The 21,207-nt window shown below is 50.4% G+C and overlaps 8 protein-coding genes across 8 annotated transcripts; 5 read left to right on the top strand and 3 right to left on the bottom strand.

Annotated features, from left to right (window-relative positions):
- The first annotated feature begins 1,515 nt into the window (after nucleotides 1-1,515).
- Nucleotides 1,516-3,928, top strand: STEHIDRAFT_170278 (UROD/MetE-like protein). The gene is made up of 13 exons (XM_007306887.1): nucleotides 1,516-1,604; nucleotides 1,680-1,962; nucleotides 2,030-2,087; nucleotides 2,184-2,203; nucleotides 2,302-2,382; nucleotides 2,436-2,507; nucleotides 2,622-2,718; nucleotides 2,800-2,868; nucleotides 2,959-3,146; nucleotides 3,265-3,345; nucleotides 3,406-3,507; nucleotides 3,600-3,697; nucleotides 3,796-3,928. Exons 2-13 carry the CDS (start codon nucleotides 1,750-1,752, stop codon nucleotides 3,920-3,922), a joined length of 1,206 nt encoding a protein of 401 aa, XP_007306949.1. The 5' UTR covers nucleotides 1,516-1,604; nucleotides 1,680-1,749; the 3' UTR covers nucleotides 3,923-3,928.
- Nucleotides 3,929-4,064: 136 nt separating this feature from the next.
- STEHIDRAFT_159417 (NADH:flavin oxidoreductase/NADH oxidase) lies at nucleotides 4,065-5,834 on the bottom strand (the record flags this gene model as incomplete). The annotated part of the gene is made up of 8 exons (XM_007306886.1): nucleotides 4,065-4,343; nucleotides 4,408-4,769; nucleotides 4,837-4,962; nucleotides 5,061-5,265; nucleotides 5,319-5,402; nucleotides 5,468-5,533; nucleotides 5,611-5,682; nucleotides 5,751-5,834. 8 exons carry the CDS (start codon nucleotides 5,832-5,834, stop codon nucleotides 4,065-4,067), a joined length of 1,278 nt encoding a protein of 425 aa, XP_007306948.1.
- A 1,027-nt stretch (nucleotides 5,835-6,861) lies between these two features.
- Nucleotides 6,862-10,450, bottom strand: STEHIDRAFT_170277 (uncharacterized protein). The gene is made up of 6 exons (XM_007306885.1): nucleotides 10,387-10,450; nucleotides 10,234-10,302; nucleotides 9,905-10,178; nucleotides 9,229-9,609; nucleotides 8,303-9,179; nucleotides 6,862-8,246 (listed from the first exon to the last, which is right to left on the bottom strand). The coding sequence occupies exons 3-6, from the start codon at nucleotides 10,109-10,111 to the stop codon at nucleotides 7,180-7,182; spliced, it is 2,532 nt and encodes an 843-aa protein (XP_007306947.1). The 5' UTR covers nucleotides 10,112-10,178; nucleotides 10,234-10,302; nucleotides 10,387-10,450; the 3' UTR covers nucleotides 6,862-7,179.
- A 411-nt stretch (nucleotides 10,451-10,861) lies between these two features.
- STEHIDRAFT_113062 (uncharacterized protein) lies at nucleotides 10,862-13,006 on the top strand (the record flags this gene model as incomplete). The annotated part of the gene is made up of 6 exons (XM_007306884.1): nucleotides 10,862-11,002; nucleotides 11,083-11,271; nucleotides 11,537-11,655; nucleotides 11,703-12,367; nucleotides 12,460-12,808; nucleotides 12,883-13,006. The coding sequence occupies 6 exons, from the start codon at nucleotides 10,862-10,864 to the stop codon at nucleotides 13,004-13,006; spliced, it is 1,587 nt and encodes a 528-aa protein (XP_007306946.1).
- A 59-nt stretch (nucleotides 13,007-13,065) lies between these two features.
- On the bottom strand, nucleotides 13,066-15,450 carry STEHIDRAFT_123395 (UROD/MetE-like protein). The gene is made up of 12 exons (XM_007306883.1): nucleotides 15,211-15,450; nucleotides 15,096-15,153; nucleotides 15,022-15,041; nucleotides 14,894-14,962; nucleotides 14,573-14,644; nucleotides 14,412-14,508; nucleotides 14,289-14,357; nucleotides 14,025-14,212; nucleotides 13,864-13,944; nucleotides 13,707-13,808; nucleotides 13,544-13,641; nucleotides 13,066-13,473 (listed from the first exon to the last, which is right to left on the bottom strand). The coding sequence occupies exons 1-12, from the start codon at nucleotides 15,418-15,420 to the stop codon at nucleotides 13,347-13,349; spliced, it is 1,191 nt and encodes a 396-aa protein (XP_007306945.1). The 5' UTR covers nucleotides 15,421-15,450; the 3' UTR covers nucleotides 13,066-13,346.
- A 444-nt stretch (nucleotides 15,451-15,894) lies between these two features.
- STEHIDRAFT_123394 (uncharacterized protein) lies at nucleotides 15,895-16,301 on the top strand. Its single transcript, XM_007306882.1, has one exon. It carries the CDS (start codon nucleotides 15,987-15,989, stop codon nucleotides 16,149-16,151), a length of 165 nt encoding a protein of 54 aa, XP_007306944.1. The 5' UTR covers nucleotides 15,895-15,986; the 3' UTR covers nucleotides 16,152-16,301.
- A 68-nt stretch (nucleotides 16,302-16,369) lies between these two features.
- Nucleotides 16,370-18,143, top strand: STEHIDRAFT_82656 (uncharacterized protein). Its single transcript, XM_007306763.1, has 7 exons — nucleotides 16,370-16,586; nucleotides 16,650-16,918; nucleotides 16,996-17,001; nucleotides 17,079-17,212; nucleotides 17,280-17,697; nucleotides 17,773-17,972; nucleotides 18,043-18,143. Exons 2-6 carry the CDS (start codon nucleotides 16,752-16,754, stop codon nucleotides 17,945-17,947), a joined length of 900 nt encoding a protein of 299 aa, XP_007306825.1. The 5' UTR covers nucleotides 16,370-16,586; nucleotides 16,650-16,751; the 3' UTR covers nucleotides 17,948-17,972; nucleotides 18,043-18,143.
- Nucleotides 18,144-19,021: 878 nt separating this feature from the next.
- STEHIDRAFT_113059 (uncharacterized protein) lies at nucleotides 19,022-20,951 on the top strand (the record flags this gene model as incomplete). The annotated part of the gene is made up of 10 exons (XM_007306881.1): nucleotides 19,022-19,219; nucleotides 19,276-19,430; nucleotides 19,483-19,616; nucleotides 19,665-19,725; nucleotides 19,777-19,866; nucleotides 19,929-20,053; nucleotides 20,104-20,253; nucleotides 20,317-20,328; nucleotides 20,389-20,432; nucleotides 20,487-20,951. The coding sequence occupies 10 exons, from the start codon at nucleotides 19,022-19,024 to the stop codon at nucleotides 20,949-20,951; spliced, it is 1,434 nt and encodes a 477-aa protein (XP_007306943.1).
- Between the last annotated feature and the right edge of the window lie 256 nt (nucleotides 20,952-21,207).

The following is a 21,207-nucleotide window of genomic DNA, read 5'->3' as shown; positions in this document are numbered from 1 at the left end:
TCGAGCTATCGACATACTGAATATGTTAACGGCCTGCATGGCTCTGTCGATAGACTTTCCTCGTGTAGTGATGCCCAGACGGTCTTCACGCGACATGATTGTTACCATGTGTACTTTTCGCTCCAAGTTCGCTCTGAAGGTCAATACAAACTCTTTTCTCGTCTCGCTATAGGACCCTCGAAACCGTCTATGACGTACGATCCTGCTACGGGGGCGGGTCAGCGCCAGGGTCTGAGCGATTTGTGGAGATAGAGGGGCAATTTTTGGTCCAGGTATGCTCATGAGACGGGGTCATGGAGATCAGGGCTGACGCTGAGGCCTAAGGTATAATCTGAGTGGCGGGGGCGGGCACGACTTTCATCGGAGACTTGAAACGCTATCCGTTACCTTTGACCTATTACCATGACCTTTAATGACTGTGGTCAGTTTAGGGATGCCCAAGACAGGTTTCGAGATCCCGGAATCAAGTCTCTGTAACATTTCGCCGATTCTTTCCGTATTTTTGGACACATAGGTTACGAGTCTGTTGCTCGACATGCGATGCCTAATTCTTTCGTGCGTATCTTGGACTTTTCACTGCATAGTGTGTAACATCCACGAAGCATAATATCTGGGTCGCACGAAGCATGAACGCGCTGCTCAGAAGAAGAGAGACGAGCACTGAGAGGAAAGAAGAGCAACGCTGTCAGGGTACTGTTTTTCTGTTTCTGACTCTAGCGCATAGAAGTCTCTTCAACCTCTCCGTTTGTCACCTTCGACCTCCATGTCGACAGAACTTTCAAATGCCCAAGTCGCTTTGATCACCTGCCGGCTCGGAGGAGGCTCAAACCCTTCCAGTAACAGCTATCCATATTCCATGTTCCGTATGTCAGTAGTGTCATGGTACTATTGCTGACTACTTTCTGGAAGAGAAGCTTCGAATAACCTGGCATGGGCGAACTTGAAACGATACTTTGTAGGGCCACCGTATACGGTTCGTTGCTTGGTCAGGGAAACGGTGGAGAAACGCCGTTGACGCTCAACTGAAAGCTGTTTGAGGTTCGCCACTACTTCTTTCAGCATTCGAGTACTGTGTCAGCCGCGCGGTGAGATGATCTAGACAGAGCTTGGTTGTACAGTAAGGCCAGATGTGGATTCAAGTGGTATGTAAGTTGCCTCACCTGATCAAGTAGCTCTGGCATTGCGAGAAACCGTGACGGAGCGTAGCCCACACTGATATAGTACCTGAAAGAAAAGCATCCTATGTTCATGCTAACGAACTGATTGTTTCCGAATAAATATTCGCCACACCCTGCCTATACCAGGTCCAGAAGTATCTCTACTATCATCGCAATCTCAGTGATGTGCAAAGACCCATCCAATCAAGCTCGCTCGTGTCCCACAACCCGAATAACACCGTCTCGGAAAGACTCGGAAAGCCCGTTCAAGGCTCGGAGTTTATGGAGATAATCGATATGACACCGATCAGGAGTTTCGAAGTCCACCGTGACCCCACCCTGGCACTGGCTCGAAGCACGGAAGTACAACTTGTAATTCCATATCGCGTCCACATCTCCAAGTTGATTTTCTGGGTAGCGGGTCCTGTAGTTCATATAAAGCGCTCCGTGAGTGACCCCCCTCGAAATATACCCGGCGTTCTCTACAGCTTCCTCGCCTCATCGGCCATCGTTCTTACACAGGCTTTCTTAACGCTATTTTCTCGCATCTTCTCTTCAAGCTCTCCAACTTGACACACTCGACGGACTTAAAATGCCTCCAACCCACATCAACCCCCCTTTCCGCGCCGATCACATAGGCTCTCTCCTCCGCCCCCCATCTCTACTCCAGAAACGCCGACAGCTACACGAAGGAAAAGTCGACAAGGCAGAGCTGATCGCTGAGGAAGATCAGGCGATCGCGGAGATTGTGGAGATGCAGCGGGAGGTTGGGATTAGGGGGATCACGGACGGTGAATTTAGGAGGGTCAGTTGAACTTGGATGCCACTCTCGAAGTAGCGGCTAATTGAAATTACTTACCGCACCGTTCCAGTTTCTTTTCTTCGATGGCGTATTTGACACGCTCGAGGGAATGAAATTTCACCCGCAAGGTACGTACTTATGCCTTGCCTTTACGCTGTCTCTCTTGAAAACTTTGCTTCAATTGACGAATGCTGGCCATGCTTTTCCTTGTTATAACCGTCTAGCACCTCTCGACTGGTTCATGGTAAGTGCCTGCCACCATACATATTTGATAACTGACGGAGAGCAAAAAGCGAAAGCTGACTTCTTCGCCTACGCCGCCGCCGGCGGATTCCTATATAGCCCTATGTGCCAGTGAACCAAGCAATCAAGGACAGGGTTACGGCGTCTGGTGCTGCCGGATTTCCGTCACTGTTCTGCGAAGTACGCCCTGGTTCGTGTGCTCGACGACTCTTTATTGAGTCGTGCATCACTAGGGAAAGCTGCGCAGGACGAAGTCGTTTTATAAAGATCAATTCGAATATCTGAAGACTATTACCAGTCCAGAAGTGCGTGAGAAATACATTCTTCTGATCATTGTAACCACTGCTGAGCCAAAGCTGATCATGCTGACCATGACTCTTGGATGTGGTGTGTGTTTGATTTATCACTGGCACTCGTAGACCCATAAGAACATCAAAATCACGATGTGCGCTCCTGAGTTCTTTCATCTTCGCCATGGAGAATATTCCTACCCCAAGGACGTATACGCCAATGACGGTCAGTAGCAGTCTGTTCCCGTTCTCGTACAATAATGACATGACCCGACGGGAACTCAATTTATCGGTCTATATTTCGTAGAAGAATACTTCGCCGATATCACGGTTGCGTACCGGGAAGAAATTCAAGAACTCTACTCGCTTGGTTGTCGTAAGTCGTCCCTCTACTTCAGCTCTATATCCAAGAGCTACAGTGTGACTAATAGTTGCATCCCGTCCTGTCTGTATTCTCATACTCAAGGAAACATCCAATTTGACGATCCATTGCTTCCCTACTTCTGCGCCGAGTCTGTCCTCAGCGGCATGAAAGCCCGCGGCGTCAATCCCGAAAACGTCCTGAACACCTACTTTCAAACGTACCAAAACATCCTGAAGGACAGACCACAGGATATGAACATCGGGATGCATCTTTGTCGGGGAAACTTCAGAGTGAGTGATCTTTTAAGTTTGACACTACATCGTCCGTCATCCTTCCTTGCACGATTATGTTGTATGGTGTCCCGAGCGAACTGTGTAGAGCTGATGTTATCGTATCGCACGCTCTTAGGAGAGAAAATATGTCAGTGAGGGTGGGTACGAAATAATCGCCATCAGATTATTCAACGAGCTTCCTTTGGATTGCTATTATGTGCGCCATTTCCATTCTTCTCATTGGATGGTCTACCCTGACTGCCGTCTTTGAGTTTAGCTCGAGTATGACGATGGCAAATCGGGAACGTTCGAACCTCTGAGACATCTGCCCAAAGGCAAGGTCGTCATCCTTGGCCTCATCACGACGAAGTATCCTGAGGTTAGGACATACCCTAGACTCGCCGATGCTTCCTGGATTCGCATTATGCATACGTGCCTGAACTCATTTTCGTTTTCTTGCTAACTATTTAGCTCGAGGATAAGGAGGACCTCAAAGCCCGTGTTCACGAAGCCGCATCTATTATCGCTAGCGGAACAGAACCTCGCTCGTTCGAAGACGCTCTTCAGCAGTAAGTCCACCTGCGCTTCCCAGACTCATACTGTGGCATCCCACCCATCCATATGCCCAAAGAATCTGGAACTGATGGACGATGGGTACGTCTTTCAGGATTTGCATCTCTCCGCAGTGCGGTTTTGCTTCGAGTGCGATTGGATGCAATGTCTCCCCGACGGACATGGCGAAGAAGCTCTCCTTGCTCGTGCAGACGTCGAAGGAGATCTGGGCAGATGCTTAGGCAAACAAAGACGGGGTTCAAGTCGCCATTTGTTCTACAAAGACATTTGTATTAGGTGCGATTCAACATACGAGTGGTGATCGAGCTCTATGGACAATCGAGTGCACAAGATAGGTGATAAACAGCGACCGGACGATATCCTCTACCTTTTCAAACAATCATGATGGTCAACAGAAATCATCGGAGCGCGTATCGTCGGCCACCCCCTCTCGTACTGATTTGCCGGCTTCACGGCCACACCCAGATCTTCCGCCGCCTGAATGGCCCAATGTGGATTCCTAAGAAACGGCCGTCCCAGGAAAATAACGTCCGCTTGATGAGACTCGAGGACCTGCTCCGCATATTGCGGCGTGTCTATGAGACCGACAGCACCGACGATAACATCGGGATGAGCTTTCTTGATGGCCTCCGCGAACTGCACCTGCAACAAACTCGATATCAGAAGTGCCTCGTTCGTTCCGAATATCCTGGATGCGACGACCGACCTGATACCCCGGAGCGACGGGGATCTTTTGTTTCGACCAAAGACCTCCGGTCGAGACATCAATCAAGTCTACTCCTCGCTTCTTCAGCTCGCCAGACAAAATGATGCTCTGTTCGATACCCCACTGCTTCCAACTGCCTTGCTCGTCTTTCTCGTGTCCTTCAGACCAGTCCGTGGCGCTCAGTCGATAGAACAGAGGCTTTGTGGACGGCCAAACTTCGCGGCAGCGTTCAACGATTTGAAGAGGGTATCGCAAGCGGTTCTCGAGTGTACCGCCATATTCATCTTCTCTGAGATTGGATAGTGGTGAGCAGAATTCGTGCAGCAGATAGCCATGAGCTCCGTGTAGTTCGACAAAGTCGACTGGAAAAGCGAATTGGGAGTGAAGTATGAGCCACACAGCCACACGAATAAGAGAGAAACTACTGACATCCGGCTGCTTCACAGCGCTTGGTAGCAGCTACAAACGCTTCCTCGACGTACTTCATCCGTTCTTCATCCATTTCCTTCGGGCATGGATAACCCTTGGAGAACTGGATCGCGCTTGGTGCCCATACTAGATACGAGTGAAGTGATCAGGTTATTGGTTGAACAGGTGATGAACCCTCTCGTTTATTTCAAGTGAAGGCATGCGCAAAGATGTTTGAAATTTACCATCATCAGGCCAACCTCCATCATCGGCTCCAGCAGTATAGTTCACAGGTCGCTGTGGTCTTACAGCCGTCTTATACACCCACGGACTGTACCCAGACCCTTTCCTTCCTGAGTGCACTAATTGCACACCGATGACAGTCCCATGTGCATGAGCGAAATCGACGATTCTTTTGAGAGGTTCTATATGTGAGTCGGTCCAGATGCCCTGTTTATGATCATGTTAGGTAGGATGTATACCAGACGAAGGAGTCTAATTACCGCATCCGGAGCGGATCCACGGCCCTCCGGAAGTACTGCCGTAGCTTCTATGCATATTGCGCCTACTCCACGAGTGGCAAGGCCCTGCATGTTAGACGACGGTCGATCAGAGTCTGTGACTCAGCCTACGCAGACGAGGAGAAACGTACGCCATAGTGAACAAGATGCCAGTCGGTGGCGTGTCCATTATCAGAGCTCCACTGAGCCATGGGAGACTGTATGTGAAAATACAAGACGGCTCGAATTATGAGTCGTCATAAACTAATGCGACAACTTGGGCCTGTGAACGTACCACAAAGATCCGATTCTTGAACTGAATGTTGCGAATTTTGAGTGGCTGAAATAACAAGGGTAGAGAACTATCCTACACGGCATTTAACGGCGTCAGTCAACTGCGTTCTCAAATGCGAGATGAGCTTAAGGGGAACGCACCGCGGACAGCACCGTACCAACCTCCTGCTGGTATATAGGGTAGTGTTCCCTTGGACCAGGCACGCCGTTGCTTATGGTGGACATTCAAAGGATTAGTAGCAAGAGGATTGGAGATGTTCGGTTCGACTGTATGTCGGTGATGAGATCTACGCAGGATGATCAACCTTTTATATCAGAATGTAGTGTCTCTAGGGGCTGTGCGATACTTGAACTTACGATGTCGAAAGGCCTGTGTCCTCACGGTCCATGTTTGGATTACGCGTCAGGCGCACAAAGCTGACCGAATCTCGTCAAAACATCTACCGAAACGACACGCTTACTTATCGTGTAAGTATAGCAAAACCGTAAACAGTCACGCTACTACCGAAGAGTCGAAGACGTCAAAGATTCTGTACAGCTTCTTCAGACGCCTTGACGAATATTTCTCGGACCCGAGTGCTTTTTGACGCTCGATGTTCGGCGTTTGGCTAGCTACGCATAATGTAGACCGTATCTCCGCTCGCGTAGTAAGCAAGCGTAAGCGACAGGGAATACATCGCTCGGATCTGGTGACATCCGTGCCGCATAAGACTAGTGAGGTCTCAGAAGGGGGAGGGTTGAGCAAGGCAAGCTCGAAGCAACGAGGGAAGTGAGGCTTGAGATCTTTAATAAACGATTTGAGCAGAGTGGGCAGAAGAAGACAATTAGACTCAAGGTTGAAGCCGCAATGAAAGCAAGTCTCGAGATGGTTCGACATGTACGCAGTCGCTGAGCCGCGCGAAGAAGACGACTGGACGCCGCCATATTGGCAGTTGGCGGCCACTGGCAGACAGAAGCCAAAGAGCCTGAGGACCAGAGTCACTATGCAAAGCTGCGGCCGAGGAGATGGTTATATCATAGTTAAGCTTATCATCGATACGATTGGACTGAGAAGTGGCGTCGGAGAGTAGCACCGTAGTCGGTCGGCGAGTCACAGTTCCAGATTGGTTCAAGACACGAAAGCGGTTGTTTGTCTTTGTTAGAAACGAGAGGTGTAGTCAAACAGGTACAAATAGACGCCACGACCATCGTCTGCTTGTCGCCACACTCTTTCGCGTTGGTGCCACACGCCAACCACTCTGACTATTTTTGAGTGGATTTCAGACCATTATATCAAACAGACATGGCCGTTGATGACAACAGAGATACATGGTACTATACTTAAAGACAAAACACACGAGACGTGGGCGACGTTAGCTAAATGGAACTACAAGGCCGAGTGAACTGCAAACGGATGGACGAAGTGAAAGGAGAACTAGTAATGCGAGTGGGAGGCAACAGAAACCAAACCGGAAACGAAAAGACCAAAAATAACAATCCGTGGGAAGAGATTATTCAGAACAAGGTATATTTGACTACGGCCATGCTAGGGAATTCTGTTGGCCGACTTCGACGTTCAAGCACATTCTCCTCACCTCAACCCAGCGCCATCATCCAAGTTAGTCGCAAACCGTCCCCCTTCATACCCTCTCCCTCCCGCGCCCGCGGCAGAGTCAGACCCATGCGCCGCGCCCGCCGCCGCATTGTCTTCGTTATTGACATACGCAGAGATATAATCAAAGTCTTCATCTGCCAGCGCCGGCGGACTATCCGGATTCTTCCTCATCGAGGGCAAAGGCGTCGAATCCCTATTCAGCGAAATACTCGACCCTCCTCCGTGCCCACCACTAAGAGCCGAGGCTCCCATCTTCGGAGTGGAAGGCAATCCCCTTTTCTTGTTCACGCTGAGTGGAGTCGTGTCTGCGACTCCTGCACCCGTCGCGGCTGCCATTCTGGAACTCAACTGAAGATTCCCATCCGAGGGCATCCTGTTCTGTGGTCTCCTGAACGCAGCCGCAGAGATCGTGCGTATGCCCGCGCCTGCAGATGGAGACGATGGTGTACTCATATTCAGAGAGGACTTCGACAGGTTCGAGAACGAGGCGATCGGCGATGGCGCGCTTGTGCCGATGGGTGAGCTCATGTATTCGGGTGGCGTGCGGTATGGCGTGTTGCCGGAAACCCCTGTACCCACAGAACCAGCGAAGGAGGAAGGAGGAGGAAGAGAGACGGCGGGAGGTTGGGGAAGGGCACTAGATAGAGTCGGAGAGCTGAGTGGAGAGGCGACCGATTGACGAGGAGACGGAATTTGTGGTACGTCAGAGGTGCGTTCGACTGGACTGCGAAGAGGCGGGCTCATCGTCTGCGTTGGCGATGCGGGGTCACGGTCACGGGCCCGAGTGAAAGGAGAGGCAATGTGTTGAGGGCTATCTGGGACGCGGGGAATCGTCGGGATGGGTTCCGGAGGGTTGGAGAAGTTGCGCGAACCACGGGCGGAAGGAGGACTGAAAGATAGAGAATCTAACTCTCGCGAGACTTCTCTAGCAGCCGCGGCATTTAAAGCACTCTCGTCCGTGTGGCCCATCGTCGAAGGAGGGGGAGGCGTAGGAGGTGTCACAGCCCTAGGTGGCTCATCATGTGCTTGTTGTGGTGGGCCAGCTACAAAAAAACAAGGATAAGCACAACATCGGAAGAGTGGTATCAAAAGACCTTACACGGATCGCCAGCATAACCGTTCATCACGCTTAGCCTTCGAGGAGTCGCGGTGTCCCCACGCGTGCCAAGTTTCCTATCATCAGGAGAGGATCCCGGGGCCATGTACGCCAATCCACCCTCGTTATCGTCCCACTCGTTCCCGTATTCAGCAGCTCGGTACTGCGGCAACGATGGTGCGGCAGCGCCTGGTGGCGGCCCAGAAGGCGGAGCGAAGTTCTGGTTCTCGGGCGAGTGTTGTTGATTGTATGGTTCATTCGGGATGTACGACTCATATCTCGGTACCGGTTCTTGAGAATCGTAGCTCATGCGAGGCATCCCATCGGGAGGACCGGTGGGAGTAGAGTCGGAAGTCGTGCTTGACTGCTGGCCGAGGAATTCAGAGCCGAGAGCGTCAGCGACGGAAGTGGAGAAGCTGCTGCTGGTCGGTTCGGGGCCCATGCGAGGTGATGCGAGTAGGCTACCAGATCGCCCGTGTGGCGCGCGGGAGGGGAAAGATGCGAACTGGCCGCCAGCAGTCGGTGAACGGAAACCGGATTCGTGTCCTTGGTCGAGAGACATACCAGAGAACGCGGGCGACGATGGGTTGTAGGAATGGGAGCGTTGAACATTGGGCTCCGGCATGGCGCCGAACTCGTTGATGCTACCGTACCCTGAGCCCGTATCGAGGCGTGGAAGAGACGGAGAGTCGTAAGATTTGCTGCCAGAGCGCTCGCTGCCAGGCTCTCCGTGGAAGACGACCCCTGAAAGGGCCTGTTGTGTCTCTGCTACAACGTCGGCAGTCTGCTGATAGCTATTGTAGTATGGTCGAGCAGTCCCGGGTTCCGTAACGTCCTGTGGGATCTCGTTGATCACAGCTTTGCCACTTTCGCCGATGATCTACGAGTCGTCAGATGAAGTGGAAAATACGGCGTGATGATATACATACGACGCCCTTCTCGCACCACTCCTGCAAGCCTGCGAACTTCAACGTCATCCACGCCTTCGCATTCGTCCTCTTCATATCTCCTAATTTCGCCTCGTCTGTCATGATGTCCGAGTCTAACATCCTCATCTCGTCTCTCAGTTTGTTCAGAAGCTCTGTCTGCATCGGTGTGTTCTTGTGCTCCGGACTCATCTTGTTGAGTTTCTTCTCAGCGGAATCAGCTTTCGAAGCAACGTTCTTCCGGCGGTGCTTGAGTTGATCAAGACTCTCTTCGCCTGACCGAATAGCCTTCATGTGGTCACGGATTGTTTGCTCGTGAGATGCGAATTTCGAGATGGCGGAGGCGAAAAAGAGAAGCATGGTAGTGGAGGCGGTGAGTGTATCCTGAGGGTTCACAAATCAGTAGCCAGTCTACGAAAGGAGGGTACGCCCACAAGCTCCATCGTGCTCCTTGAAAGTCCTTTGAGGTCAACGCGTGGTATGCTCCTCAAATATGTAGCCATCTCAATACCGCAGGATAAGCCCTCCGCTTCGTGATGCATATGGACTCCTTTACGTCGGATCTCGACGCCTAATATCTGCACTGATGGGTATCCGCATTGATATGGCCTTTCCGAGAACCAAGAGCCCCATCCCGCCGACCACGTATCAAACCTGAAGACATGGGGTACAAACTCACCCCTAGATCATCCCCTTCGCCGACTGCCCAGTGCTTCAACGCCTCTGAAGCCTTCGTAAAGTCGGTGCTGAGCTTCACTAATGACTGTACAATGGATTTCTCGGCTGTGATGAGATCCTGCAATGGACGAAGATCCTTGTTTCCCGCAATTGCTAGCGATGGAATAGTAGAGTTATGCGCAATTTTGGTAGCGGCTGACTTGAACATTCTGAAAAAACCGAGATCGCAGGGAGGAGAATGTGATGAGGTCTTGAGGTCGGTGGAGATACGTTATCTGTATTCCGGATGCAGCGTAAGTGTAACGCTCTCCATTATATGTACCAGCTCACCTGGCTACTACGTCCGATAGACACTGAACAATGCTCGTCTGACCTACAATGGTCGAGCAACTTCTGCTCCTAAATGCAGAGCATCACCGTACAGATACTATGAGCCTCTGGCTCCGGATCCGTCTGGGTGATTTGGATCGAGCAAACACATACCTATGGGAAATATTAGACGGTGGATAAGAAACCAAGGAAATGCGACGTTTTGCGATATAAGTACAGCACGAGATGATGGAGGATGGTGGAGGAGATGCTTGCACAGCTTCCGCGCTCAGCTCCTGTAACCGGGAGAACGTCATCCGCGGCCAAAAAATGGGCCGACAACCTGTGGCGGCGGAGCGCCACACGCCGAAACTCACAATCTAGCCAACTCAAACTGAAAGGCAACTCAAGCAAGCCTCGAGGGAAACTGGCATTAATATTCTGTACTTTGCTCTCTGGCTCTGCTTATGTATCGCTCAGTTCTAACGGGGGCCACGTGCCAAACTTGCACGTAAACTACACACAGCGGTACCTGGTGTGGCGGCCGGCGCTAACTTCTTGAACTCGAACTTGCTCCTTGCTGGTGCCCACGTCGCTTCACATCGAACTTGACTAGACTTAACGCTCTTCACCGAGGCCATATACCAAAATGGATCCTAGTTCTTGTAAACCGGAAGATGTGTCTTTGTGGCATCGTTATATTGCTGAGAAGCCATTCAGAGTGCTCGACGTCTTCCGCATAGTACCTCGAGGAAGCAACGGGCACAATAAATGGGGAGATACACGGAAGGTATGCCTTATTTTAAAGAAAGGAACATATATCCTTATTGAGTTAGTTCACTGATGCTAGATTGCGGACATGTTTGCCAGGCAATGTTCCCAGCCATGCGTGCTCTGACTGAAGCTACGGAGGCTCCAATGAACCTGAATTCTCGGTACAGGCGTGTATTCGCAGAGGGAATAGCGGAACTTTTATGTAACCAGGTGGTAGAGAGTGCTCCTCCCAGTGATGAATCCTCGGGCACCTATACCGAATTCGACGAGGAAACTCACAACCAGGTCAGCAACTTTGAATCATACAGGACTAATTGAAAAGATTCGGGAATGTTGCTAACCTCAGCGATCAAAAGTCCTCCGCGATCTATTGGAATTCTCTGCAATGCCCTCTGCGCTATGACAGATACCGAAAACGCGCCTAAACGCGACCAGGGATATCGTCTACTAGTTCAATCATTGGAGAAGAACTGGACCCGTATGGCCAAAGCGGTTCGATCTCTTTATACTCCTACTCTTTTATTAGAAATCGTAACGAGCATCTCCGCAGATATCTGATGCTGAAAAGGCCCAGCCTGTCGACACAGAAGACTACGATTCCATAACCGGAAGAATGGCGTTTTCAACCATGGTCACCGTGCTTTGCAGAGAGGAGGTCTCGTTCTATAGGTAAATTGATCTAACAACGTTTGTACTCCAACTCATACTCTGTCCAGAATATTTGACGAGTGCGACCACACTATGCGTCTAATCACCCGCAACCTGCTGGCCTGCTCGGACGAGATCATGACCGAATGCATGATCACCCACGAAGCTTTCTGTGTCCTCTTGATACCAGATTCACCAAAGGCAGCATCATATCGGGAGACAACCCCAGCGCCGGCCAACATGCTAGACCGTATCATCGGAGGCGCCGATGGATCCTTCGAAAACATCCTCTCTAAATTCGCGTGGTTCCTCGATTGGCTCGAGCTGGACTACTGCGAGAGCTGTGTACTTGTCCTTCGTCGAATTCGAGAGTACACCAATTCCCATAAGCTCGCGCTACATCAGGAATGTCATTCGAAGCTACTCGAGTCTGAAGAACTGTGGCGCGGAGTGTTCAGAACGTGGCGTCTTGGGGCATCCAAGCTCGACGTATACGACATAGGCGGGAAGAGTGTCGGCGACGGTTTATGTTCACAGGCCATATTATATCTAATGGGCGCAACCGTTGCATCGGTTAAAAGTTCAGAAGGAACGGATGGTCGAGAATTTTTGCCAGTGGCTCGAGTTATCCCTCTGCTCCAGGCAGACTTTCTCGGGACTCTGGACGAGATATTGCCCAAACTCTTTGCTCGACGAGAAATGTCTGGGCTGAATGCGGTAGACCATATATGTGGTATGCTTCATGGTGGATCACTTTTTTCCCGAATAACTGATCGAGCCATTATTGCTCGTGTCTGATCAAATTTCCCATCCTTTCATGGACAGACCACATGGAATTTATTCTGGACCTCCTTCTCCACTCTATTCAGAACGATACAGACCTCGCAGCTATCATGCGTCCCCATCTCCCCCGACCACGGATCTTCCGTGCCCTTCTAGAGGCAGCCTACGTTCGCAACGGGCACCTCATCTCACAAACGTGGCACCCTCCCTCATCCAAGGAAGAACTGGAAGAAGCACGCACAAATCATCGCAATTATGTGACTTTCGACAATATCGAGACGGCATGTCGATTGAAAAATGAATGTGGGAGAAGAGGATGTATGAATGTTGGGAAGAATAAGTGTGCGTCGTGTAAGGTGATTCCGTACTGTGGTGCCGAGTGTCAGAAGAAGTAAGCGCCCCTTTACTCCTCTGCGCAATAAGCTAAATATCTCTGGATTTCTTTTCCTGTTGGATGTTGATTAGAGACTGGCCGGAACACAAGCTTGTCTGCGGGTATGATCGACAGGTATCCTCTGACGATCCTGGCGAAGTGTCGTTCGCGCTTCCACACACCTTGATCAAGAAGGCTGGGGCACCGCGGTCTTGACGATATCTGCCTGTCTTGTGTAATGTTTGTACGAGACATCGGAGGGGATTCAGGAGCGTCGTAATGGCATACCCCTCGTAAAATTCAAGATGAAATAAATGGCTACAATAATGTTGAATTATCCGTGATAGACTGTACCAGTGCGAAGATACATGGAGGACGAATATATAGAGCAGACGACTAGAACTCCAGTAGATGAGACCTATCGAAAAGACGTACATGATACAGAAAGACATCAAGTTGAATTGACTTCTCTCCCTTGTAGTCCGATAGACTCACACAGCGAAAGACCGGAAACAAAGACACCAAAAGAGAGAGAGGATGAAGTGAGAGAATGTGATCAAGCGTCGGCCCAGATCTCCTTCGCAGTCTCAACGACCAAAGACAGCTTCTTGATCACATCTGCCTCCGTGACGGGGTTTCCGTCCGCATGGGAGGCGAAGCCACACTGTGGCGAGATGCAGATTCTGTGCGACATCCGCGCATGTCAGTACACGACGATAGAGTTCGAGGCAAAGACAGAGAAGGAGGACGCACTGGTTGAGTGCCTCCTCTTGTGAGCGAGGGACGGTACCATTAGCGATGACGGACGCGGCGGCGTGGACTTTAGCCTTGAGCTCTTCCTTGTCTTCAAGCTATACGGCCAACGAAGAAAGCAAGATCAAGGGGTGAACTAGGAAGGTGGTGGAGACAAGCGCACCTGCGGGAACTTAGACGTAAGGAGGCCGAGAACGACAACCTTGTCCTTTGGCATGAACCTCAAGGGTTCGAAAGTTCCTGCACGGCTGGTGTCGTATTCGAGCTGAAATGGATGTCAGATAGTGCCATAAATATAAAAAAATGTGAGAGGAACATACGTAGTAGCACTCGACAGGAATCTCGTTAAACAACCTCACGGCGATCCTGTCGTAACCACCCTCAGCAAAATGTCTTCCGTCCTACAACCATGAAGGCCCACAGATCAGTGTACAACTTAGAATGAGGGGAAACCCTGATAAAATGCAAGATATATACGCACTCTGAAGTTTCCTCGGCACAAGTGCAGACCCGCGTTCATGTCCTCCGGCTTGCCCTTCAAACAGTCTTGGTAGGCCTTGATGTAGGTCGTGAGGATTTTCTCGTGGTCAATCCCTTCCTTCTCCATACCGGTGATCATAGATTCGGCGCAGAAGTAGGCGAGGAGGGGGTCGTCGAACTGGATGTTACCTACACACGAAGGAAGCGGAAATATCGGTGGAGTATTAGCCATGATAATCTTCGGGGTAGACAGAAGAAGACATACGGCAGCCGAGGGAGTAAAGTTCTGCAATCTCTTCTTGATACGCGACCGCGATATCGGCGAAGTACTCATCTGTGCTCCAGAGTAAGTGACATACCACGATAGCTGAGATAGTACGGTAATCACCGTCATTGGCGTACACCTCCTTTGGGTAGGCGTGGGGGCCGTGTCGGAGATGGAACCACTCGGGAGCGCACATCGTGATCTTGATGTTTTTGTGGTTCTGCGGATCATCACGGTTGCTGTCAATATATATCCGAGCGACATGAATCGTAAATGTAGCGCACTTCGGGCGGTGTGATCTTCTTCATGTACTCAAACTGAGACCTGTAGAACGACTTTGTGCGGTGCAGTTTTCCCTGTAAAACATATGAAGGTGAGTGCCGGTCATGACTCTGTGCCAGGGAGGAATCGGTGAGTTTTTGAAAGTGAACCGCTAACGGAGCCACAAAGGGTGGCGACGTCTACCAGAGCGGGGGATACGGTCGCACTTCATCGGCCCACAAAAGGAAAAGACGCGCTTTCTCCAGGTCATAAGACCGCCCATTCAGCTCGTTGGCCGGGCGGTTTGGCCTTCATGAGAACACAAGATGTAACAGCGGACTCACTTCACAGAGGTATGACGCGGCTTTCTTGAAAGACTGGGCTTTGAATCCCGCGGTGTCGGGGACATAGTCCTGCAGCATCACTTCAGTACCGCTCATTTACCGAGAAGCATGGCAGACAGCCTCCGTACCATAAACCACTCCAGGGGAACTGTTTCTCGTAGTTTGAGTACGGCTTATCGGTGAAGAACAAATATGCACGCACCATCTGGGACGAACTTCATACCGTCCATGTTATCAAAGACGCCATCGAAGAACATGTGCTATAGAGCAGGACGAGATAAGCTTCCGAGTGCAGGTGCGGGACTAGAACTACGCACCCTCCTGAACTCTCCATCGGTAACCGCCTTGATGCCCACTTCGTTCTGCATCTTCACGATATCGTTAATCGCCTCATCCTCAGTCTTCGTTAGCTCCTCCTGGGAAATTTTCTGCGCGTCAAACTCAGCTCGCTTCTGGAGAAGAGCAGCGGGACGTTTCAAAGACCCGATGTGGTCTGCCCGGAAGGGTGGATTCAATAACGGTGCCATGTCAAGGGGAAGTGAGCGTGAGTGAAGTAGAGGGTGAGAAGTGAGAAAAACTGTCGGAAATGCGGGCCAAATCCGCACGTCCAGGTTTATATGGGCCTGATGGATGAAGCGATCATCCAGTGCGGGGTAGATGGGGGGATATATTTCACATGAGGTCCTTACCGTGGTTAATCTCATCACTAATACCTATCCCACAGATTCAACCAAGTGAAGCTTGCTTACGAGGCATGTTTGACAAGACAATAAAGGTGCATTTCGATTCTGCTACCGTATCACTATTAGCGGCGAACTTCAAGCGAGAACGAAGGGAAAACGCGCAGAACGAGGCAGAACGGTTGTGCGGGGAAATAATCACCTGATCGCGTCCTGAAAGCGGCTAGATCCGCGGTGTCGGACAAATTTTCCGAGTCCGGCTGTGGCGTGTCGTGGCGCAGCCCTCGTCTTGGTTTTTTTTTTTTTTTTTTGGTGTAACTCCCCCGTAACCAATCGCGAATGGCAGCCGTTACGGGATCAACGTCGATAAGCAGGGGTTATCACCCTGCAGATCCAAAGGAGGGAATGCATTTATGCACGAACCACCGGCTAGGCCGGCGGAACAGTGTGGGACTCGGAGGGGGCTGGCCAATCATCATTTCGACAACCACGGATGCGCAGGGCAGAGCCGGTGGGAGTGCGCCGCAAGCGGCAAGCGTTTAAACTTCTCAGGAGCCCCTAACCCCACTACCCACTAAACCCACCTACCAGCGCTGGGTTCGGCCTATGAGAATCTGGAATAAATCACTGTGTGTGAGAATTGAACCAGAGGCCTCGCCACTTGTGCGGATTTACCCACACGTGACTCCCCAGCACGAAGGCATAGAGCAACGAGATACCCGCTACACTATGCTGCCGGCGCAGCCCTCGTCTGTTGCTGGATCCACAGTTTGTTTTTTCTCCAGCTTGGGCAGCGATTTGCTCTGTGTCGATATCTGGAAAACCGGGTAAGTATGGGCTGGTAATCCCTGCTTTTGACTCGCAGCCGAACAATCAGACACCCTTCGTCTAGCTTTGCGTCCTCTATCCAGCTGAAGAACATCCTCGACGACACAGTACATCTGGGAGGGTGGCACTGCTATTCTTTGCGTTACCAAAAGTTTGATGGTCCTCCCACATGAATCTTCGTGTACGTAAGTACTTGTGCATCCATTTCTCAGTTCCATACAGCCAGCCAAAGCTCGATCATCTGATAGCGGCCTCGGACTCGATGCGAATGTCCTTCGTCATGGAGGACTACGGCTTCTTATAAGTGGGCCAGAGCATTCGCTGTGCACCTTCATCTGATCCCGACCTCGATGGCTGCCACGACCGTCGCTCGAGAGTACTCCGTGACTACTGATCTCATCCCGCCGCTCGACCCTTCACGCTTCAAGCCAACTCAGCAAGAGCTCGAGTTCCTCAAGTCTACTATATCTGATGACGAGGATACGATACGTGAACGTGTCCTCGAAGTACAGCGAGAGTACGTGTCAATCCAGTCATCCTACCACTTTTTGTCTCCCGCTTTATAAAGCTGACATCTGCGGGATTACTTTGAAGAGCATAGTGAGCCATATTTGTCCACGCTCTATCTACAGGTCTTGAAAGAACCATTCCTCATCACGTATTCAACAATAACGTAGTCAGCAATACCCGTACCCATGCATCAGAGCCTTCCACCATATTTCCCTCATGATGTGCGCTAATAAAGTATACCCCCAAGTCGTCAAAGGAGGGAAGGAGAACGGCTGTTTCTTCCTTGATCTCGGATGCTGCAGTAAGTCAAGGCCGGCCCTCTAGCTTCTCCGCGCCCACCGTATCTAGAGCCCCTTTTCGCGAATCAGTGGGGACGGACGTCCGCAAGCTCGTCGCAGACGGATATCCCGCCGACCATGTTATCGCCTGTGACCTTCGTGCCACATTCATCGATCTCGGCCTAGACAAACTGTACCGTGACCGTGGAACGTCCCAGATCACCTTCTTCGCGGGCGACATCTTCGACTTCACTCCTCACACGTCGTCGCCACAAATTCAGTCGGTCACCAAAAAACCCTTATCTACATGTTCCTCTTTCGACGACGTCGTCGGGAAGATCTCACATCTATATGTGGGCGCTCTGTTCCACCTTTTTGTTAAGGATACCCAGCTTGCGCTCGCAGAGAGGCTGGCCCATATCTTGAAAAGGGAGAAGGGCTCGGTGATATTCGGAAGACATCAAGGGAAACAGGAAGAGGGGTACCTCGACGACGGCATGATGAAGCGGTAGGTGATTATCTCCATCGTCACTGACAACTCAGGCTCAGCTCTCTTTTTGATATTCCGCTACTGGTCCTGTAGAGTTCGATACGGCCATTCTCCCGAGTCCTTCAAGAAGCTTTGGCAAGACGTGTTCAGAGCTCTGGAAGGTGAGGACTTTGTTAGAGAACACGTCGTTGTGGATGCCGAGCTAGGGGATGCTATCATTCCGGGACGAGATGATACGATGATGTGGTGGAGTGTCGTCATAATCTGAGGCGAAAACCAACACGATTGTGCCAGTACGTGAAATCCATAATCTACCTTTTGACCATGACACACGGCTAATACCACACCGGCATGTTGTACAAGCTCGAGCTCTTGCTACATCTGCTTCTTTCTTTAACATTTTAGCGTCTCAAAGTCCCTAGCTCGTTGTATAGCTGTTACAACCACACTGAATCGTCGTTCGTCTCCGAGTTTTACATGAAGCCTTCTCTTGAAGCCCTCCGACCTTCCGATGTTTCTAACTAGGCTACTGGTATGCATGGCCATCATGTTCTCACTTTCAAGTTCATCATCCCATGAACGCCAAGTCAATGGCCCAGCCATGATGAGGCCCCAGTCTACAATGGTACTGAGCGTCTTCACGCACAGCTCGACGAGATTGACCCGTTGAAGCGCTTGCTATCGAGCAAGTTTACCCCCAAAAAGCCGCCGGCTCCGAAAGAGCTTCCTATCTACCGTCCACGAGTTTCATTTGGGTCCTTTTTGTGATGCTTCTAGATTTGTCTCCACTCGCTTTCCTTTCACCGATTCACCATCTCGTTCAGAACATTCTGGTCTTCTTGCGCTCTGGAAATAGGCTCTTACATAGAAGAGCCACATTCAAGTAAGATTAGATCTGAAACGGAGGGCCAATGGGCGCTAATCAAGTACTTGATCCCCCTCTTGACTTCTGCTAACTCAATATTCCTTAAGGCTGTCCTTGCGGAAATATGGCGTCTAGTCAAACGACTTTGACCATCTGGACTTCAGAAACCTCCTTTTGCTCCAAGCGCTGACTGGCACGAGCCCGTTGTCGTGTTCTATGCGGGATGATATCTATCAATCAAGCCGATCCCCAAGTGCTATTCTCGTCGTTGTAGCGAATGCAATTGAAAAGTCGGAATCTTGACAATCCAGACTGAATCCAGATCGATTTTCACACAGAGCTGGGCACTAAAATCGGAGACCCAGCGTTCACTTATTAAATGGTCTTTCGTCCGCCTCCATCATCATCCTTCTTCCCCCATCTCCACCTTCACACAGACTGACCACTCGACCTTCCTTAGCATCTCAATCTTCGACAATGACAGCGACCTTCCGCTCTTTGCGCGCAAAGAGGGACGTACTATGGAGTAAGATCAGGCACAGCGATAGGACCCCGTGGGTTACGGCTTGCACGTTCGCTGTCCTGTTAGCTGTCGTTCTGGGAATTCCCCTTGGTTGGAGATTCCGAGGAAAGGAATTGAATCTTGAAGTACCTTCCAGCTGGGAAGGGAGAACCGTGAGCATATTCTCTATTGTCAGTCAAGTTCCCTGAACTCACCGACAGGTTTTCAGCTTTCCACTGGACTTCAACTCATCACCGCAGATGCATCGGTTGGCACGGCGACATTCCAATGGAATATCTACAGCGATACTTGTATCACCAATGCGAAGTCCAGCGATGACATCACGGATAGCAATTGTCCTCTTGTCAATATCTTTATGGACCCGTAAGATATTGTTGGTCCGCATCCAAGTAATTTGACTGACCGATCATGACAGGAACTCTATGAGCGGCAGCTCCGACTCTAACTCCCCCGCCTCTAATAATCGTCCAACCCAACCGCTCTTTCAATTCAACGCTACCGCCTTCGAATTTGACGACTTCTCCAGTTTTTCGATGTTCCGGACAACAAGTACGCCGCATCGCTTCTTTCTATCGTTTCTTTTCTGATGGTTATTAGTGTACTTGGAGACAAGGGAAACGACACTGGAAGCCAGTTTAGAAAACTACCCATTCGACAAGTCAATCAACGTCTTTCATCAATTAAACTGGCCATGCTGACCTACTCTTAGATATGTGGTCTCACCCTGGATATTTGCGTCTTCGAATGACACTGGAGAAACGGTTGGAATATTTATTGGGTCCATGAATGGGATCGCAGTGTGCGTATGAGACAGTGCCCTACCGCACAACACCGCACTCAAAAACTGTTATCGTGAGCCAGTGGCTTCCAGGCGCACGTGAAGAACAACGACTTTACATATAGCACTAACACAACAGAGGTCTATATCACTGTCAGCCGGTCGACACTCGTCAAGACATATGCGGTCACCATCGTTATGACCATGTGTACGTCCTCCCAGTATTATATTTAACCAGGTATTGATTTGAAGGGATAGGGTTGGTCTCTCTCGTGCTGCTCGCTATTATGGTGAAGGGCGTTATTATGGGAAAAGGTCAAAAAGTCGAGATCCTTGTGGTGCCCATCACAACACTTTTTGCCTTCACGCAGTTGAGAGGCACAATGCCAGGTGCACCACAGTCCTTCGGTGTGTAACTCTTTGTTAAGCTTCCTCTCATATACGAACTCAATATCTGTACGCACGCTTCAGGTGTAATTATCGGTACGTCATGTTTTATGGCTCATTCCAGGCTTGGCCCCGGATAATGACACTCAACCGTAGACTTCGTTGGAACATTACCGAGTCTCGTCTTTCTGGGACTCACCGTATGTATAAATCTGCTCATAGACCGTATTATATGCTGATCTCTCCCAATCCAGGCTTTATGCTGTCTTATACCGTTCCTCTTCGATCATGATCCCGAGAAACCTCGGGGTCATCATCTCAAAGACGCCGCGGAAGAGAATCACCCCAATGGCGCCAAGAATAACGATACTCGTCCCGGCTTCATGTCTCAACGAGCAGATAACGGTCTGTATATCCCTATCTCGCTTGATTTGTACGAATCGACAGTCGTCAATCAAACACCAGGGAGTACTATATCCAGGAAGGATTCCGACTATTACGACCCGTACAGCGCAAAGTCGTCGAGTAACATTTACCCGCCGCCCAGATGGACGACCTCCCATAACAGCCTTGATCACACACTCCTGACACGTATGGGATCACCGGGTGAGGTTCAGACTGCCGGGATGGATGCATTTTCCGACAGGCCAGTCGACTCGGAGGATCACATAGGTGCACCTCCTTCATCTGCACCTCTGCCGGGAACTCGTAAGGGTTGAAATATATTCTCTCAATACTCCGAGTGACATGTGTTAACTTCTCTGTCAATCCATAGGCTTTCAGAGCGTGTTCTCGGTGGCTTCAGAGCCTTCTCCTCTTCAATAAAGACAGTATAATTCATCCGTCGAGCTGTCCGAGTTGGAATCGAACCAAACCTTACGATGATACCATATAATTTCCTTTCTTCTGTCTCCAAAACGACCCACATCGGGTCGATGCTCTACTGCTGAGCTATCGTTACTTGTATCAATACGT

This window comes from Stereum hirsutum, assembly GCF_000264905.1.
Source record: "Stereum hirsutum FP-91666 SS1 unplaced genomic scaffold STEHIscaffold_12, whole genome shotgun sequence".
Classification (NCBI taxonomy): Eukaryota; Fungi; Basidiomycota; class Agaricomycetes; order Russulales; family Stereaceae; genus Stereum; species Stereum hirsutum.
This window is presented reverse-complemented; position numbering and strand designations above follow the sequence as displayed.

What these genes read in the sequence shown, in the direction of transcription:
- STEHIDRAFT_123395 (XM_007306883.1), bottom strand. Translation starts at nt 15,420, where the DNA reads ATGGCACCGTTATTGAATCCACCCTTCCGGGCAGACCACATCGGGTCT. An exon ending in TTCCCCTGGAGTGGTTTATG is followed by an intron (nt 14,963 to 15,021) that starts GTACGGAGGCTG and finishes GTGATGCTGCAG; the next exon opens with GACTATGTCCCCGACACCGC. An exon ending in CAAGAGGAGGCACTCAACCA is followed by an intron (nt 13,474 to 13,543) that starts GTGCGTCCTCCT and finishes GATGTCGCACAG; the next exon opens with AATCTGCATCTCGCCACAGT.
- STEHIDRAFT_123394 (XM_007306882.1), top strand. Translation starts at nt 15,987, where the DNA reads ATGCACGAACCACCGGCTAGGCCGGCGGAACAGTGTGGGACTCGGAGG.
- STEHIDRAFT_82656 (XM_007306763.1), top strand. Translation starts at nt 16,752, where the DNA reads ATGGCTGCCACGACCGTCGCTCGAGAGTACTCCGTGACTACTGATCTC. An exon ending in CCTTGATCTCGGATGCTGCA is followed by an intron (nt 17,213 to 17,279) that starts GTAAGTCAAGGC and finishes TTCGCGAATCAG; the next exon opens with TGGGGACGGACGTCCGCAAG. An exon ending in GACGACGGCATGATGAAGCG is followed by an intron (nt 17,698 to 17,772) that starts GTAGGTGATTAT and finishes CTGGTCCTGTAG; the next exon opens with AGTTCGATACGGCCATTCTC.
- STEHIDRAFT_170277 (XM_007306885.1), bottom strand. Translation starts at nt 10,111, where the DNA reads ATGTTCAAGTCAGCCGCTACCAAAATTGCGCATAACTCTACTATTCCA. An exon ending in GCGAAGGGGATGATCTAGGG is followed by an intron (nt 9,610 to 9,904) that starts GTGAGTTTGTAC and finishes GTGAACCCTCAG; the next exon opens with GATACACTCACCGCCTCCAC. An exon ending in CGGTTATGCTGGCGATCCGT is followed by an intron (nt 8,247 to 8,302) that starts GTAAGGTCTTTT and finishes GTTTTTTTGTAG; the next exon opens with CTGGCCCACCACAACAAGCA.
- STEHIDRAFT_170278 (XM_007306887.1), top strand. Translation starts at nt 1,750, where the DNA reads ATGCCTCCAACCCACATCAACCCCCCTTTCCGCGCCGATCACATAGGC. An exon ending in AGACTATTACCAGTCCAGAA is followed by an intron (nt 2,508 to 2,621) that starts GTGCGTGAGAAA and finishes TGGCACTCGTAG; the next exon opens with ACCCATAAGAACATCAAAAT. An exon ending in TTCCTTTGGATTGCTATTAT is followed by an intron (nt 3,346 to 3,405) that starts GTGCGCCATTTC and finishes CTTTGAGTTTAG; the next exon opens with CTCGAGTATGACGATGGCAA.